At 39.9% G+C, this 14,936-nt stretch overlaps 1 protein-coding gene across 1 annotated transcript in view; it reads right to left on the bottom strand.

The window, feature by feature from the left end:
• Positions 1-14,936, bottom strand: part of FGD6 (FYVE, RhoGEF and PH domain containing 6) — a 104,300-nt gene that overhangs the window by 18,839 nt on the left and 70,525 nt on the right. The window contains exons 10-17 of the mRNA XM_034772960.1: positions 13,279-13,337; positions 13,106-13,177; positions 10,485-10,553; positions 9,044-9,127; positions 7,798-7,877; positions 3,899-4,001; positions 2,459-2,605; positions 1,385-1,487 (exon numbers count right to left, since the gene is read on the bottom strand). Coding sequence (XP_034628851.1) covers positions 1,385-1,487; positions 2,459-2,605; positions 3,899-4,001; positions 7,798-7,877; positions 9,044-9,127; positions 10,485-10,553; positions 13,106-13,177; positions 13,279-13,337 — 717 coding nt within the window. The remainder of the gene's footprint in view (positions 1-1,384; positions 1,488-2,458; positions 2,606-3,898; positions 4,002-7,797; positions 7,878-9,043; positions 9,128-10,484; positions 10,554-13,105; positions 13,178-13,278; positions 13,338-14,936) is intronic.

Here is a 14,936-nt window from a genome sequence, read left to right on the forward strand (position 1 = left end):
TAAGGTAATTTTTTTTTTTTAAAAAACACAGTTAATCTCTGAAACACTGCATATGATATTGTATTTCCTAACCATATTAAACAGGAATTTTGCCTCTCAGTATTGCCAATTCCAAAAGTTACAATATCACGAGTTAGAGCTCCCAAAATCATGAGATTGGACCAAGAAATCATGAAGTTGATATATATATATATATATATATAAGTATAAATCCTGTTTTTGAACTCCCCCTGCCCACCCGCCCATGTGTACAAGACAATTACAGGGTGAAAACTCAACCTTAAATACACACAACGTATTCCCACACACAAAATGCAGGCCCCAATTCCCCTCTGCATCTGCTTCCTGACTCCTCCTCACTACCCAAAAACCCAATGGCAGGGGCTCCTGCTGCTTCCCACTCCCACCCAGCAAGGTCCTGCAGACCCCAACTCCCTGAGCACGCTTTCTCTCCCCAACTCAGGCCCCCTCCCCCAATCTCCTCAGCAAGGTCCTACAGCCTCCCACACCCTCCCCCCTCCATTCCCACGGCAGGCATCACTAGTGGCTCCCTGTGGCCAGCCTGCACGTAAGAGGGCTGTCCCGTGGGCATACCTCCGTTAACTCCCCCTTCCTGCTTGTGGTTGAGGGTGGTGATTATTAGTATGGATTATGTATGTTATTCTAGTGCCTGGGAGTCCTAATCATAGACCTGGACCCCATTGTGCTAGGCGCTGTACAAACGCAGAACAAAAAGGCAGTCCCTGCTTCAAAGAGCTTACAATCGAAGTGTAAGGCAAAACAATACAGATGGATATAGGTAGACAGATGGGGGAGTACAAGGAAACAATTAGACAATATTGGTCAGCATGACGGGAAGAGATAGGGTGCTCTGTTCTGCTGCACCGGCTCTGTGACTGGGACACAGCTCAGGATGCAAAGGGTGCCCCAATAAACTAGACAACTGCTGCAGCCACCTGCAGCACAGCATCCATTAGCAGCTGACGGTGGAAACTGCTGGTGGCCCAGGCAAAGCTCCTGAGCAGCCTCTGCTTTACAACAAGAGCCCTGGAAAAGTCGCCTTGAAATCACATAATAATGTTGCAAATATCAACCACACTGGTCTCTGGGTCCAAGAGGAAGGGTGGGCCAGCGGTTAGGTGCTAGCCTGGCATTCAGTTCCCTGCTCTGCCACAGATTTCTTGTGTGACCTTGGGCAAGTCATTTGGTGGCTCTGTGCCTCAGTTTCCCCATCTGTAAAACAGGTTACTAGTACTTCCCGATCTCACAGGGGTGCTGGGAGGATAAATGCAGTAAAGATTGTGAGGTGCTCTGATACTGTGGAAATGGGGGCTATATAATTACGAGACAGAGAGAGATCGATTAAAAAAAGTTTTCCCTTTACCTTGTTTCTGTAGTTCTTTGAAGCAATGATCACACACTCTTGCTGGTTGGTTTTTCATATAGTCTAAGCCATGTTTATTTGTGGAACATGCTTGGCAGACAATCTGAAAACATGTAAAATGTTATTATATAGCATGCACAACCACACGCACACCAATCCCTTAAAAACGTATATCTGAGTTTCACTAAACCCGTGCTGTTGAGCCCCAAACAAGTAACAATTTTACAACCTGAGGGTTTGGAGGGACATGCATGATAATTCACAGGGATGTTCCACACAAAATACTCTTTCCAGAACTGATTTTACGTGACTGACAATATTTGATAGTTATATCATTTTCTGATTTTGTACAGAATATTTTGAACAATAAATAAATAAAAATCTGAGAATGGGGGGTAAGACTACTGGATTAGTGAGAAATATCAAATGTATGGACTAGCAAAGTGTAAATTAGCAAATTGTTATTGTATTGTCAAATCTCATCTACAAGTTTATTAAGAAACATGCTCAGTTTTTTTAAACTTGTATTTTTAGATGATCACAATATCTATCTAGTTATATTATCCTCTTGTCTGTGTTACGGAAAAATTGATGTGTTTCAACTACACTGAATACTGAATTCCCATTTGACTAAAAAGTAAGATGTGAAATGTGACTAGGTTAAGACGGCAATAAAATATACAATAGTTTTTTTTCTAGTTTCATGGGTATGCATTGTTTGGAAGTCTCCCAAAATGGGTTCAACCTTAACTCACAGCCAGTGAAAAAGATACTTTGAATATTTAAGTTAATTTTCTTGGTATGCATTGTGCTACTGAAGGAGTGAAGGACATGCGTCTTTTTTTTCTCCTGAAATGTAAAATATGACAAGCAGCACTGGATAGATTTAACTAGAGAATTGATCTAATAACAAGGATATTTAGAGTAGGAAATAATGTTATTTTCACCTAAGGTATAATGTTCTCTCAACACAGCAATATTGCTAATGTGTTTTAATGCAATCAAATTCCCCCATACGGAAACAAAAATCTTGAATGACTCTTGCAAAAGAAGGAAGTTACAAGATCACCCAACCTTTCCACATGCCCTGCAGTGATGTCTTCTCCAGGTCAACGTGAATTCACTAGTACAGATCATACACATAGTGGCTCTAGTATCAGGAACCCAGATGGGAGCCTTTGATCCGAGAGGACTATCTTCATCCTCTTTCTCTGGATCTGCCTGAGAAAATGGAGGTGGAACTCCATTAAATTACAAGCAGTAATGTATTTTTCACCACTGAATTATCAAGGTTAAATACAAGTATTCTGTTTCCTAAGGATTCTCCATTCACGTAACTGGTCAGTGTCTTAAATACAGATTCTCTGCTGGTTCACCAGCAACATTATCACAACTGAGTTCTAAAAGAAGATGCTGAAATTATTTCACTGAATCATAAAGGTGCTAATAAATCTCTATTTCAGTGCTGCCAATTCAGATATTTCAGGGGAGGGAGGTCCGGCAAATCCTGGCGTTTCTCTCCCTCCCCCCTCCCCAACAGGGATCCCATTCTGGTCCCTGTTCACATCCCCCCCGCCTGCCATAGGGACCTTGGTTCTCCCCTGGCCAGGGAGTCTCCCCCTTCTCTCACCCACACAGGGCATGAGCTGGTGCCACCAGGAATCGAGTTTTAGATGGACTCCACTGCACTCCACCATACAGAAGCAGACTCCCTCCCTGTGTACCAGATCACAATATTATTGGTTCGGCCTCCTCTCCAGCTGTACCGAGGGGTGCCCAGGTCAGATTTCAGTGGGGTTTAGACCACACAGCTGCAGCAACGCTCCGGACTGCTCCAGCAGCAGCCGTATTGATTTAGTACAGGACTACTTCTTAAGTGATCAGATCATGCCCCACCCCCCAGCTCCATTGCCTAGGTCACCTGGAACAAGTGCAAAAACCTTTGGGGGATGGGAGTGTTTGCCCCCCCCCCCCACTGGCATCACTACTCTACTTGTTTAGTACCAAGATATTCCAGTTTGTTTACATCCATTATCTCAGGGGTTCTCAAACTGGGGGTCAGGACCCTTTAGGGGGTCACGAGGTTATTACATGGGGGGGTCACAAGCTGTCAGCCTCCACCCCAAACCCCGCTTTGCCTCCAGCATTTATAATGGTGTTAAATATATTAAAAAGTGTTTTTTATTTATAAGGGGGGAGGTCGCACTCAGAGACTTGCTATGTGAAAGGGGTCACCAGTAAAAAAGTTTGAGAGCCACTGCATTATCTTAGCTAGCGTTATTCTATTTTAAGGACTAGAATGGATGGATATCTAACCCCTTTTCTCCTGTTCTTAGGATTACTGAGAACCGACATCTGAATTTTTTTAAGGAAACTATGAAAGATCTACATCTCAAATTCTGTTCTATTATTAATACTTGCCACTTTTCTTTTCTAAAGTGCTGTGCTGAGTTTTAATACGTAGTAGAAAATATATTCATGCCCAAAGAAATCAAAGAGAATGGTGTGGTATACCTCTTCAAGACTTTTACTCGGGTTAAATGTGATTCTCTTCTTTGTATAGTCTTCAATTGATCTGGAGATGGCTTCTAACCATTCATCTCTTTCTGTAGCAGAACTGTTGGTGTCAAAGACATTGAAGTACGGTTAACATTAAAAATGTCAAAAAACTGACTCTGGCTATGGCATGGTTTTTGCCAGGCACACATCATGTTATTTCTTTTTTGTTTTTAATGACTATTAGTTTAGATTATATTAGGTTGATGTGGGAGTGTTGATTATAGTTAGAGCATTAAAGAGAAGTAGATTTAGAGCATGGATTTGGAGGCAACTGAAGTTGTGTGGTATATAGGATCAGGCAGGACAATTCCAGATGTAAGGGGCAACTTAGAAGAAAACTTGGAGGCCCTCATGCACAGGGGATAAAAACAACAACCAAATCGGAATTAGTAGAATGCTGGTCTAATCTGTGAAAAAGAAGAGACAAGATATAGGCAGGAGCAGAGCTATGGCACTTTGACTATCCTTCCCATTGGGAAGAAGAATATTTTGCCAAATCCAAATATTTACTTATGTTGGTTTTTTATCCTGTGAGAAAAAGCCAATATGCATTAGTTCTGGAATATTCATGTCTCCAGCCAACGTCTATGGCTCAAATTCTGACTAAAATTTTCAAAATTTGGTTGCCTTTAATTACCCTGCTAAATCTATATTTAAGCAACTAAATTATAAGTGGCCCAATTTTCAGAGTTGCTGGCTGAGCATCCATAGTGCACATTGACTTCAGTGGGACTACTAACATGAGTGCACAATCCAGTCCCTAATCCTGCAAACATTCAGCATTTATTCATTTTAGCAGTCCCACTGAAATCAATTATGTGCTACAGGTTTTCAGGGCCATAGTGTTCTCATTATTAACTTACGAAAACTAAATTCTGGAGTTCTGTACAGACCAGAGTGCTGTCTCGACTTTCACACAGCCATTAGATCAAACTGGCAATAAGCCTTGCAAGATATCTATTTACATCTATATCTCCCCTAGGAAATGGGCAAAGTTTTGCTATGTTAAGTTTGTAAAACTTTAACTTTTCCTTTAGAGTCTTTTCAAACTTCAGTTCTGTTGTGTGTACTGAACATATTGAATATGGCTGTCAGTAAAAATAGCAGAAGGGAAGCCTGTCTCTCTAAAGTCTGGTATGAATTTTATTGGACTTGTTTTGTAACACACAGAGTATGAGCACACTGGAAACATATTAAATTGCCAAATGAGACCCAAAAGCCATGAGAATGAGATATAAGAAGATGAATGACACTGAAAGATGAGACATTCAGTCTGTATGTAGGTGATTGATTCACTACACATCCATTGTACATACTGATGGAAATTGCATCAGTCATTGAAAAACATCCATATAACTTTTCCCCCTGGCTCACATACCCTGTTCATCTTATAACAGATATAATGACTTTGGCATTGGGCATTTCCTGAGGATTAATTACAGCTGGAAATCTTCAACTGCACCTTGGGACATCTTCCCCCAACTGGTCATTAATCCCTAGTAAATGCCTTGTGCTTCTATCATTATTGTTTAAATCACAGTTTTTACCTAGATAGCTTCAACAAGCTAGACCAGCACTGATTTATTTTATTTTTGAAAAGAAGAGAATTGAATGCTCCCAAAGAATCAAAAGTGACAGCACTAGAAAATGAAGTTTTATAGAAACACAGAAACAGCATTTCTAGTATCAATATGCCTTAATTCAGAGATGGTTGGGCCACTTCTAAGTGTTAAATTTCTAAGGACCTAACAAGCATTGACCTCAATTGCCGCTGTCCTAAAAGTTTGCCACAATTAGCACCTATTACAGCAGTAGCATGTGTTTTTTTTTTTGTTTGTTTGTTTTTTTGTTTTTTTTTTTTTAACTGCTAACACCTCTCTGCTAGGGAACAGTGTGATTCCACCAAATCTTTTGCATATAAAAGTATTTCACCAAGTTTGATAGAAACAATTTTCAGGCACAAAAGTTAGAAGAAATAAATACTATGCATTCAGCCTTTGGAAATTATAATCTATTTTTTTGGGGGAAAAAAATCACAACCCCTTAACCAAAGCTACAGTCTACAGAGATGCAGAGGAATCTCTCAGTTATTTCCTCTCATTTACAATTGAAGTATCATTCCCTTGCATCATTCTGAAATGTTAATTTCCCCTGAACAGTGAAACCAAACAAACCTATAATCTCAAATGTTAAGATTCAATTATATGTATGTAGGTATGTTCATTTGGCACCCCAATAATTGTAAGGATAATTCAGTGTCATTTCCATAAAGCATCATATTAGCCAGAGCAGAGATGGTATAGTCCTATCCTGCATTTGTGTCAAGGCTCTTCCTACATATTTGTGAAGTGCTCAGTCATTGTGGCACCTAAGCACCAAAGGTCTGAATCTGCACCGACTGCAGCATTCAATGGCAAAATTGTCACTGACTTCAACAGGTGCAGAATTAAGTCCTATGCTGTGTGCAATGCATCCTTCACCCAATATGCAAAATGTTTGCATTAGAGATAAATGTAAATACATACAACACTTCTTTTAAATCCCCAGTTATAAATAACTGCTACTACTCAGGCACAACTGTGCTACTTCCTTTGGCTGCTTGGACAATGTTAACTAGGGTGCCTCTCTGTTTGAAACACTGTTTTGTGCAGACATCCTGAAGTCAATAGATGCAAGGTCACAGAGCGTGACGAAGCCCACACTACTGCTGTTTTGCAAAAAGAAGAGGGAATGTATCTTTGCTCATTGACATCAGTATTGTCACAGCGGACAGAATGTACAACACTCATGGCTCAAATTCTCTAAACAGCTAGAATAGGAGAATCAAGCCTTTGGAAAAGACAGCTTCACAAAGGCAGATACGAGCTTTCCTACAATAATTTAGTGGCAGTGAATACTCTGAATGCTACCTGAGAGGATTTAGTTTGCTGGTAACTGCTACATATTTTCCTAGCACCATTGATTTGATTCATATATGTGGGAGCCAAAATGTGAAAGAAGATTTGGCTAAAGTCCACATTGTATCTGTTTTTTATGATTCAATAATTTAATGCCACCTCTAATTTGCAGCTTCAAAATACAATCTGTTTCCTGTTCTAATGACATCTGTGCTACAGCTAGAAGACCCTCTCCCTCAAACTTATATCAAAAGCCGTGTTATCACATCAGTATTTTATTGCTGGATTTCACATCATCACTTAGCAGTAACTTTGGAAGAGAAGCAGAAACAGAAAAAAGTCCAGAATTTCAAAGCCTAAAATAAAACCACGTAAGTGAACATTTTTAGACTTATGTTTTTTTTTTTTTTTTTTTTTTTTTAAAGGAGCAGCATTTTTTCTCCTCAAAAGGTAGCAAGAAATAATTCTCCCAGGGTATTGGGTGACTTGAATAAAACTCATACTTTGTCTTTTCAGTCTGGTGAACAGTTAAACAAATGCAATGGTGTGAGCAAAATTCTGATACAAATGGTAGTCACTGCCCAGACAGTTCAAAGACTAACTTCCTTTGGTACAGGATCCGAACTTGGGGGGAGTTTTCCCTAGATATCAAGGTGAACTGCACGGCAGTGGCATTATATGAACTTAAAACCTCATTAGCTATGACTCTGTGATCATCTAAAATAACACAACTTAAACAACATGAGGAGAGGGAATTGAAACTAGTTTGTCTTCATTCGAGGAACCCTCTACAAATTCTCCATGCTTCTAGAGTTACTATTGTAGATGAGAGCAACCTTCAGCGCACAAATAAAAAACAATGAGTGTAAACTTAGACAATATGCAGCTTCATAGTTTATGTATTGTATCTGAAAAATGTGTGCTATTTAATATATATTATTTGCTTAGGATATTTACCTTGCTGAGAGTATGAAGGATCGCTCTACGCTTTCTATGTTCAACTCATTTTGATAAGCTTCCTGGGTTGGTTTTCTAACCTACAGTGGACATAGAAAACAACTCTTAATTGAAAATTAATCAATATGACTTCAAGGAGATACCTGTAACAACAGGTGAACTAAAGCAATAGACTTTTCTCTTGCAGAAAGAGTAAAAACTGGACAGCAAATAGCACAACAGTAGGAGCTCACACACCAGCCCATCAGTTCTGAAATCCCGAGTTTCAAGTGTAACTGAGTTTATAGGTCAAGTGTTTATGTAGCCACCCCAGGATATTTGCTGACATCACAAAACACAGAATGCAGTCTTGTAAATAGTCTCTCATGCTGTCTCCTGTGAATCTGGGCCTTCAGCTGAACTTGGCCCTTTTTTCTGGCAGCATCATGGATAAGACACTTAACTCCTGAACAGGAGCAGAAGGCGGTTTGTCCTACTGTACAAGTGTCCCCTAACAGCTGTGTCTGCCTGTGTCGGTGTAAGTAATAGAAGTTTCTTGATACAGCTCAGGATATTCCAGCTCAGAGATGGCCGGACAACACTTTTTAGAGGGGTTATAGGAAAGGTACAATTAAAAAAAAGAGGGGGGGGAGGGGTCAACTTTGGGGACTTTCCATGAAGACCTGAGATTGTACCCCTCCTAACTGCTGTATTTTCCCCTAGGATTGGCAGTCTTTGGAGAAACCCAGCTGTGGAGGATTTGGCCCACCAGAAAGTTGTCAGGCAATCAGAGACATGTGTTTTTTGAGGGTGGGCAAACAAGTCAGAATGGCCATGAGGCAGGGGAGGGGCAGCCATGCATACATAAGTACGCAGCCTTTGTTTCAGGGAAGCCTAATACTGGACCCAAGGCAGTTAATATTAAGGTGCAATAGTAGAATTGCCTGAGGAAGCCTTCCCAGGCCAGCCAACACTAATCAGGTATTTAGGCAGTTTTCTCTCTCTCTGTTTCTCCCTTTTGATTGCATTACAATTCTCCTCCTCCTCTTCCAACTGGCCCCCAACAATGAATGCATTTTTAAAAGGATAGTTATTAATGGCCCAAAGGTCCATACACCACGCAACAAAGGCTATGCTTCTATCATGGCTCTTAATATAAGCAACTTATAATATTTCTTTCCAACAATAAATCTACTTGTTTGTGGAAAAATAACATGCAGGAGTTCAGAGACGTTTTGACAAAAAATTGCCAGAGAAGAGATCTCACCTTCATTCCAGCCAATGAAAGCATGTTGTTGAGTTTATACATGCCAGACTGTACTGGAGTTGTATACAACAGAGCATCATTAAACTGCAATACAAAACACACACTTTCAAATGGCTAAAGGATTAAATAATAAAAAGATAGTTTCAACTACAGTGTACTGAAAATGTATGAAATTTGTATAGCATTGATACACATGCACTGAAGGTAGAAATTTAGAGTCTAGAAATGTGTCCTCTACATGCTATTACTTCAGTTTGGATTCTGAGAAGAGAGTTCTATTTATTTGTAACAAATGTTCATGTATACAATGTAGGTAAGAATATAGGTCTATTAACATTTTAGTTATGTAAACATTTTTTGTCACATTCTCTGCACAAAGACTTTTTAAAAGCTGAAAGAAAATTCCCAAAATAAAAAAGCTATTTATCAATGAAAAGTACATTATTTATGGGCAAACCGGGAGTACTGATGTCAGGGAATAGGCCATGGAAACTCATAAGGAACAGTTTCTTGCAACTAAAAGTTATATTACACACACACACACAAAACTGCATTCAGAGAACATTAGTAAAGTTGCAATGTCAAGCACTCACAAGTTAGGAAAGGCCAGAATTAAGGTTTCCTGTGCCTAGGGTAGTACATGTATCTCTAGTTATTCATATCATAAATGAATGCTGAACAAATATAAAAAATGAAGAGCTCACAGTGGTACTTCATATGGCATTCTGGACTGAAGCTTGGCTCTGGACTGCATTTTGTCGGAGTTAATGCTCAAGACTTCACTAAATTTGAGGAGCTACTATATTACTTGTATTACACTAGCACCAGCTAAGATGGTGCCCCATTGTGCCAGACACCGCACAAACATATAGTAAGAGTCAGATCCTGCCTCAAAGAGTTTATGTCTAAATAGACAAGACAAAGGATGGGCAGGGAAGTAGACACAGAGAGATTGTGTGACTTATCCAAGGTCACAGAGCAGGTCAGCAGCAAGGCCAGGAATAGAACATGGGACCCTTGACTCCCCAACCCGGTGCCCAATCCAAAGATATATGATAAACTTTTAAAAACTGTGACAAGTAATGCTCTGGACACCTGATTTTGGATTTTCAAATCTATTAGAATTCAAAGGACTAGAGTAGTAGTCTCAGCTTTTCAAAACCTCAGATTCTTTTCTCAAAAAGTTGTTAAAAACAGTGACTGAATTTTGGTCAAACAAAGAATTTTATAACTGGGATTTTTTGTTTATCTTTTAGTGTACACAAATCATCTTGCTAAGCCACACTGAACACGCAAAACAGTGATACAAACTGCATATAAAATGCTCAATTTTTTAACAGTCAGCTGAAGTTGCCAGTTATTTATATTTGTGGTGTAAATGTTTCTACCACTATTCAATTACTCTGGCATTAGGCACATAGAAATGTTCATGGCATCTTACCAGAAAAAACATTCGCGGCTGCATGACCTTCCTGGAAAGCTTCATCAACGTTCCTTCTTTGAGAAAGACCTGGCAAGTTAAAGAAGATAAACAAATATTGCAAAACTTAGCTGTTGAGGGCACAAAAACTGCATGAATAAGCTTCTCTCTTTAAAATTCTTATTCATTTAGTGCCATAGATGTGTTTGAAATTTCATAAAAGACACGAAGTAAAACACATCAAGCACCAATGATCATGAAGAAAGATTTCCTGTTCTGGAATATAAAACTTGTAGGTTAGCATTTTTGATAAACCTGTTATAAAAATGTACTCCTGCATAATTATCCCTAGGTATCCTTATAAATGCAATAAATAAAATGGATTAATAAAAAAGGAACTTATTGGAATTAGAAGGTCTGCTTAGCATAATATAAAACCAATACTTGGACATTGGAAGAAGGTCCCATTTACAGTAAATGAATGGCCCTCAATATCAACTGACCTAGCTTTTTATGAGAAGTTGATCCTTAACTGCAGATAACATGCAACATCCAAATGATGTGGACTCCATGTTTAAATCATATAAAATTGCTAACCTATCACGTATGGAGCTGCTCATACCTTTTCCAGAGGCTGAGCAACAGTGCTCCCACAATTGCAGCTTATGGACACAATTCTGCAAACATCAGAATAAGTAACTTCACTCATGTGAGTAGTTTCACAGAGATCAGTAAAAAGAACGAGGAGTACTTGTGGCACCTTAGAGGCTAACACATTTATTTGGGCATAAGCTTTTGTGGGCTAAAACCCACTTCATCGGATGCATACAGTGGAAAATACAGTAGGAAGATATATACACACAGAGAATATGCAAAAATGAGTGTGGGACTGCTCATGGCAGGGTGATTGAGAGAATAAAGATGGGTCCTTACATCTGTATCTCACTTGTTTAGTATTGTACAAGTCACATTATGAATCAATTAAAATCTCAAATAAGAAAAAACCCTAAGGGATTCCATGGTAATTACCAAGTTTCTGCTATTAAAATGTAATTGGGACAAAGGGCTCGATCCTGCACTCGAGAGGAGCTGATCATCCTCAACTACCAATGAAATCCACAGGGATTGTGTACTTGCACTGGAGGACGGAGTTTGCTCTAACTTATTTTTAAGTCTTTCCTCTGACTTCTCATGTTCCAATTGAAGTCGCAACAATGTGGTGGCAAAGCTTGCAGTATAGCTGCGAACAAAATACACAGAATGATAGAATCGGAGGACTGGAAGGGACCTCGAGAGGTCTTCTAGTCCAGTCCCCTGCACTCAAAGCAGGGCTAAGTATTATGACCATCCCTGAGAGGTGTTTGTCCAACCTGCTCTTAAAAATCTCCAATGATGGAGATTCCACAACCTCCCTAGGCAATTTATTCCAGTGCTTAACCACCCTGACAGTTAGGAAGTTTTTCTTAATGTCCAACATAAACCTCCCTTGCTGCAATTTAAACACATTGCTTCTTGTCCTATCCTCAGTGGTTAAGTAGAACAATTTATCACCCTCCTCTTTATAACAACCTTTTATGTACTTGAAAACTGTTACCATGTTCCCCCCGCCCGCCAGTCTTCTCTTCTCCAGACTAAACAAATCCAATTTTTTCCATCTTCCCTCCTAGGTCACATCTTCTAGACCTTTAATCATTTTTGTTGCTCTTCTCTGGACTTTCTCCAATTTGTCCACATCTCTCCTGAAATGGGGGAGGAGTGGGGACGTGGCATGCTCAGGAGAGGAGGAGGAGAAGATGCAGGGCAGGGGTGGGAACTTGGGGGAAGGAGGTGGAATTGGGGCAGGAAGGGGGGGGTGGGAAAAGGCGGTGCGGGGACTTTGGGGAAGGGGTGGAATGAGGGTTGGGTGAGGGCGGTACAGGGGCTGGAAGAGGCAGGGCGGGGGCAGGGCCAGGGTCGAGCACCCACTGGGCAGAGGGTCGGCGCCCTGAGGATGCAGGCAAGACCCACCAGCCAGACATCTGAGAAAGAATTCTCTACAGTAATTCAGAGCCCTCCTCATTTGGTGTCCCATCTCTGGCCTTTAGAGATATTTGCTGTCAGCAGTTGCAGATTGGCTACAAGCCATTGTAGCCAGTCTCATCATACTATCCCCTCTGTAAACTTATCAAGCTCAGTCTTGAAGCCAGTTAGTTTTTTTGCCCCCCGTTTCCCTTGGAAGGCTGTTCACTCCTCTGATGGTTAGAAACCTTAGTCTAATTTGAAGCCTAAACTTGTTGATGACCAGTTTATATCCATTTGTTATTGTGTCCATATTAACGCTTAACATATAACTCCTCTCCGTTCCTGGTTTTTATCCCTCTGATGTGTTTAGAGACAGCAATCATATCTCCCTTCAGCCTTCTTTTGGTTAGACTAAACAAGTCAAACTCTGAGTCTCCTCTCATAAGGTAGGTTTTGCATTCCTCTGATCATCCTAGTAGCCTCTCTGCACCTGTTCCAATCTGAATTCATCTTTCTTAAACATGGGAGATGAGAAATGCACACAGTTCTCACTGCTTTAACAGTAGTTATATATGCTTAGTATCACTTTAGTCTGCAGTTTCCTTGCTGCTATCTGCTGAATGCCCTTTTGCAGAACTTACCCTTCCTGGTTGAACAATCTCATGATGCCCATTTAAACTGTATTGAATCTGCATGAGCTTCTGAAAGTTATCCTATGGGGGGAAAAAAAACAAAAATATAATTGCCCTTCAATTTAATGAAAATGCATTAGACAGCTTTAACAGACATCAACTTCCACAATTAGGATACTTACTCCTTGTTTCATGATATCATTGGCATGGTTGGCTACTTCTATGACAACAGCCAGAGCACCTAAAGTGTGAAGGAACAGAATTTAGTTATACAGTCTAGCCCAGTCAGTGTTCAAAAACTATGTTGCCCAATTCAGCTGGTGCTAAGGGGTTCAAGAGTGTGACCCAAAGCCCACGGAAGTCAGTGGGAGTCTTTCCGTTGACTTCAGTGGTTTCTGGATTAGGTCTTAAAAGCTGAGTCCTTGCAAACCACCATCCATTGTAGCAGCGCTTTTGTGCCATAATAGCCACCAAATTTCTTAAAGTTAACTGCAATAACGACACTCATTTTGCCAACAAAATTAAGCTCACACCCAGCTTGCCTTACTCACACAACTAGTCCCTTTTACTTCAAGATGACTGCTTGTATAAGTGATTGTATAATGTGAGCAGGATTAAGTCCCAATGTAAACTCAGCAAAGGTACTCAGCCAATAACCATCTTTTTCCATTGCACACGTTTTCCTGAAATGTCGGTCACAGAATTCAGGGGATTTCAGTGGCGCTATCATTGTATTTTCAATTTTCTTTGGGTTTATTGCTGACTAAGATTATTTTCAAGTTTCAAATCCCACACATTTCTTTTTAAGTGTCAAATGTTTGTACCCATGTGGTACTGAAAATGTAAAATCTCTAAAAGAGAAGAGTTACCCAAGAGGGGAGGCAGTTAGATATCTCTGTATTCAATTAAAAAAAAAACAAAAAAACCCCCCACACAATGGAAAGAAGTGTTTCAAAATACTGCAGTAGGATGAAGGGAGCATGTGAATTACTGCACAGAGCAGCAGTATTTCATACAGAATTAAAATCTTCAATTCATTTAACTGGAGAAAATAGACAAACTCACTTTACTGAAAGTTAGCACAAACAACTATGTGGTGACAGACTCTCTCTAAGATACAGATCACCCTCTGAACCATTTGAATGAAATTAAGCATCCCAAATAATGGAACTTTCATAGGTTTAGAGACATCCAGCAATACTATCACTAGGCCACTAAAACCAAAACGCTATTTTTTCTTTCTATCCTGGTATTTACACAGGTCTCATCAGTTAGCACTTGAATTCCTGGACATACACGTCTATAACTGTTCAATTCTTAGTGAGAAGGAAAATAGGTTAAAACATATAATGGCCAAACTTCAAAAGGTATAGAGGTGTTTAAGGCCTGATCTGGGAATTAAGTGAAAGCATGAACTAGGCGCTCCTGCTTAGACTGATGTAAGGAGCATTTTGGGGTCTTGTTTTAAGTTTTTTCACATAGGAAACAAATACAGCTTCCAAATAATCAAAAGGCATGGAAGTACTGAACATGCCCAATAAACATAATAATACAAAGATCAGGATTTCTTTAAACCTAGGGCCTCTCAGAGAGTCAGCTGCACGTGCTGAAGCTGAGCCACAGGAATTTTCTGTCCAAGGAAAGCTGGAATGAATTAGCTCCGAATAAGATACAGGTGGCTGAACATTTCTTAAAACCTCCTTCGGAGATCTGTTATTAAAACAAATCCATGCAAAAGTATTCATTCATTGACTTCAAGAAAAATTAAGACTGATGAATCCTACAGTAAATTGGCTGGGATTCATTGGGGCTAAATTTTTCTTGAAGTCAATGAATGAAT

The sequence above is a fragment of the Trachemys scripta genome, chromosome 1, assembly GCF_013100865.1.
Source record: "Trachemys scripta elegans isolate TJP31775 chromosome 1, CAS_Tse_1.0, whole genome shotgun sequence".
Taxonomy (NCBI): domain Eukaryota; kingdom Metazoa; phylum Chordata; order Testudines; family Emydidae; genus Trachemys; species Trachemys scripta.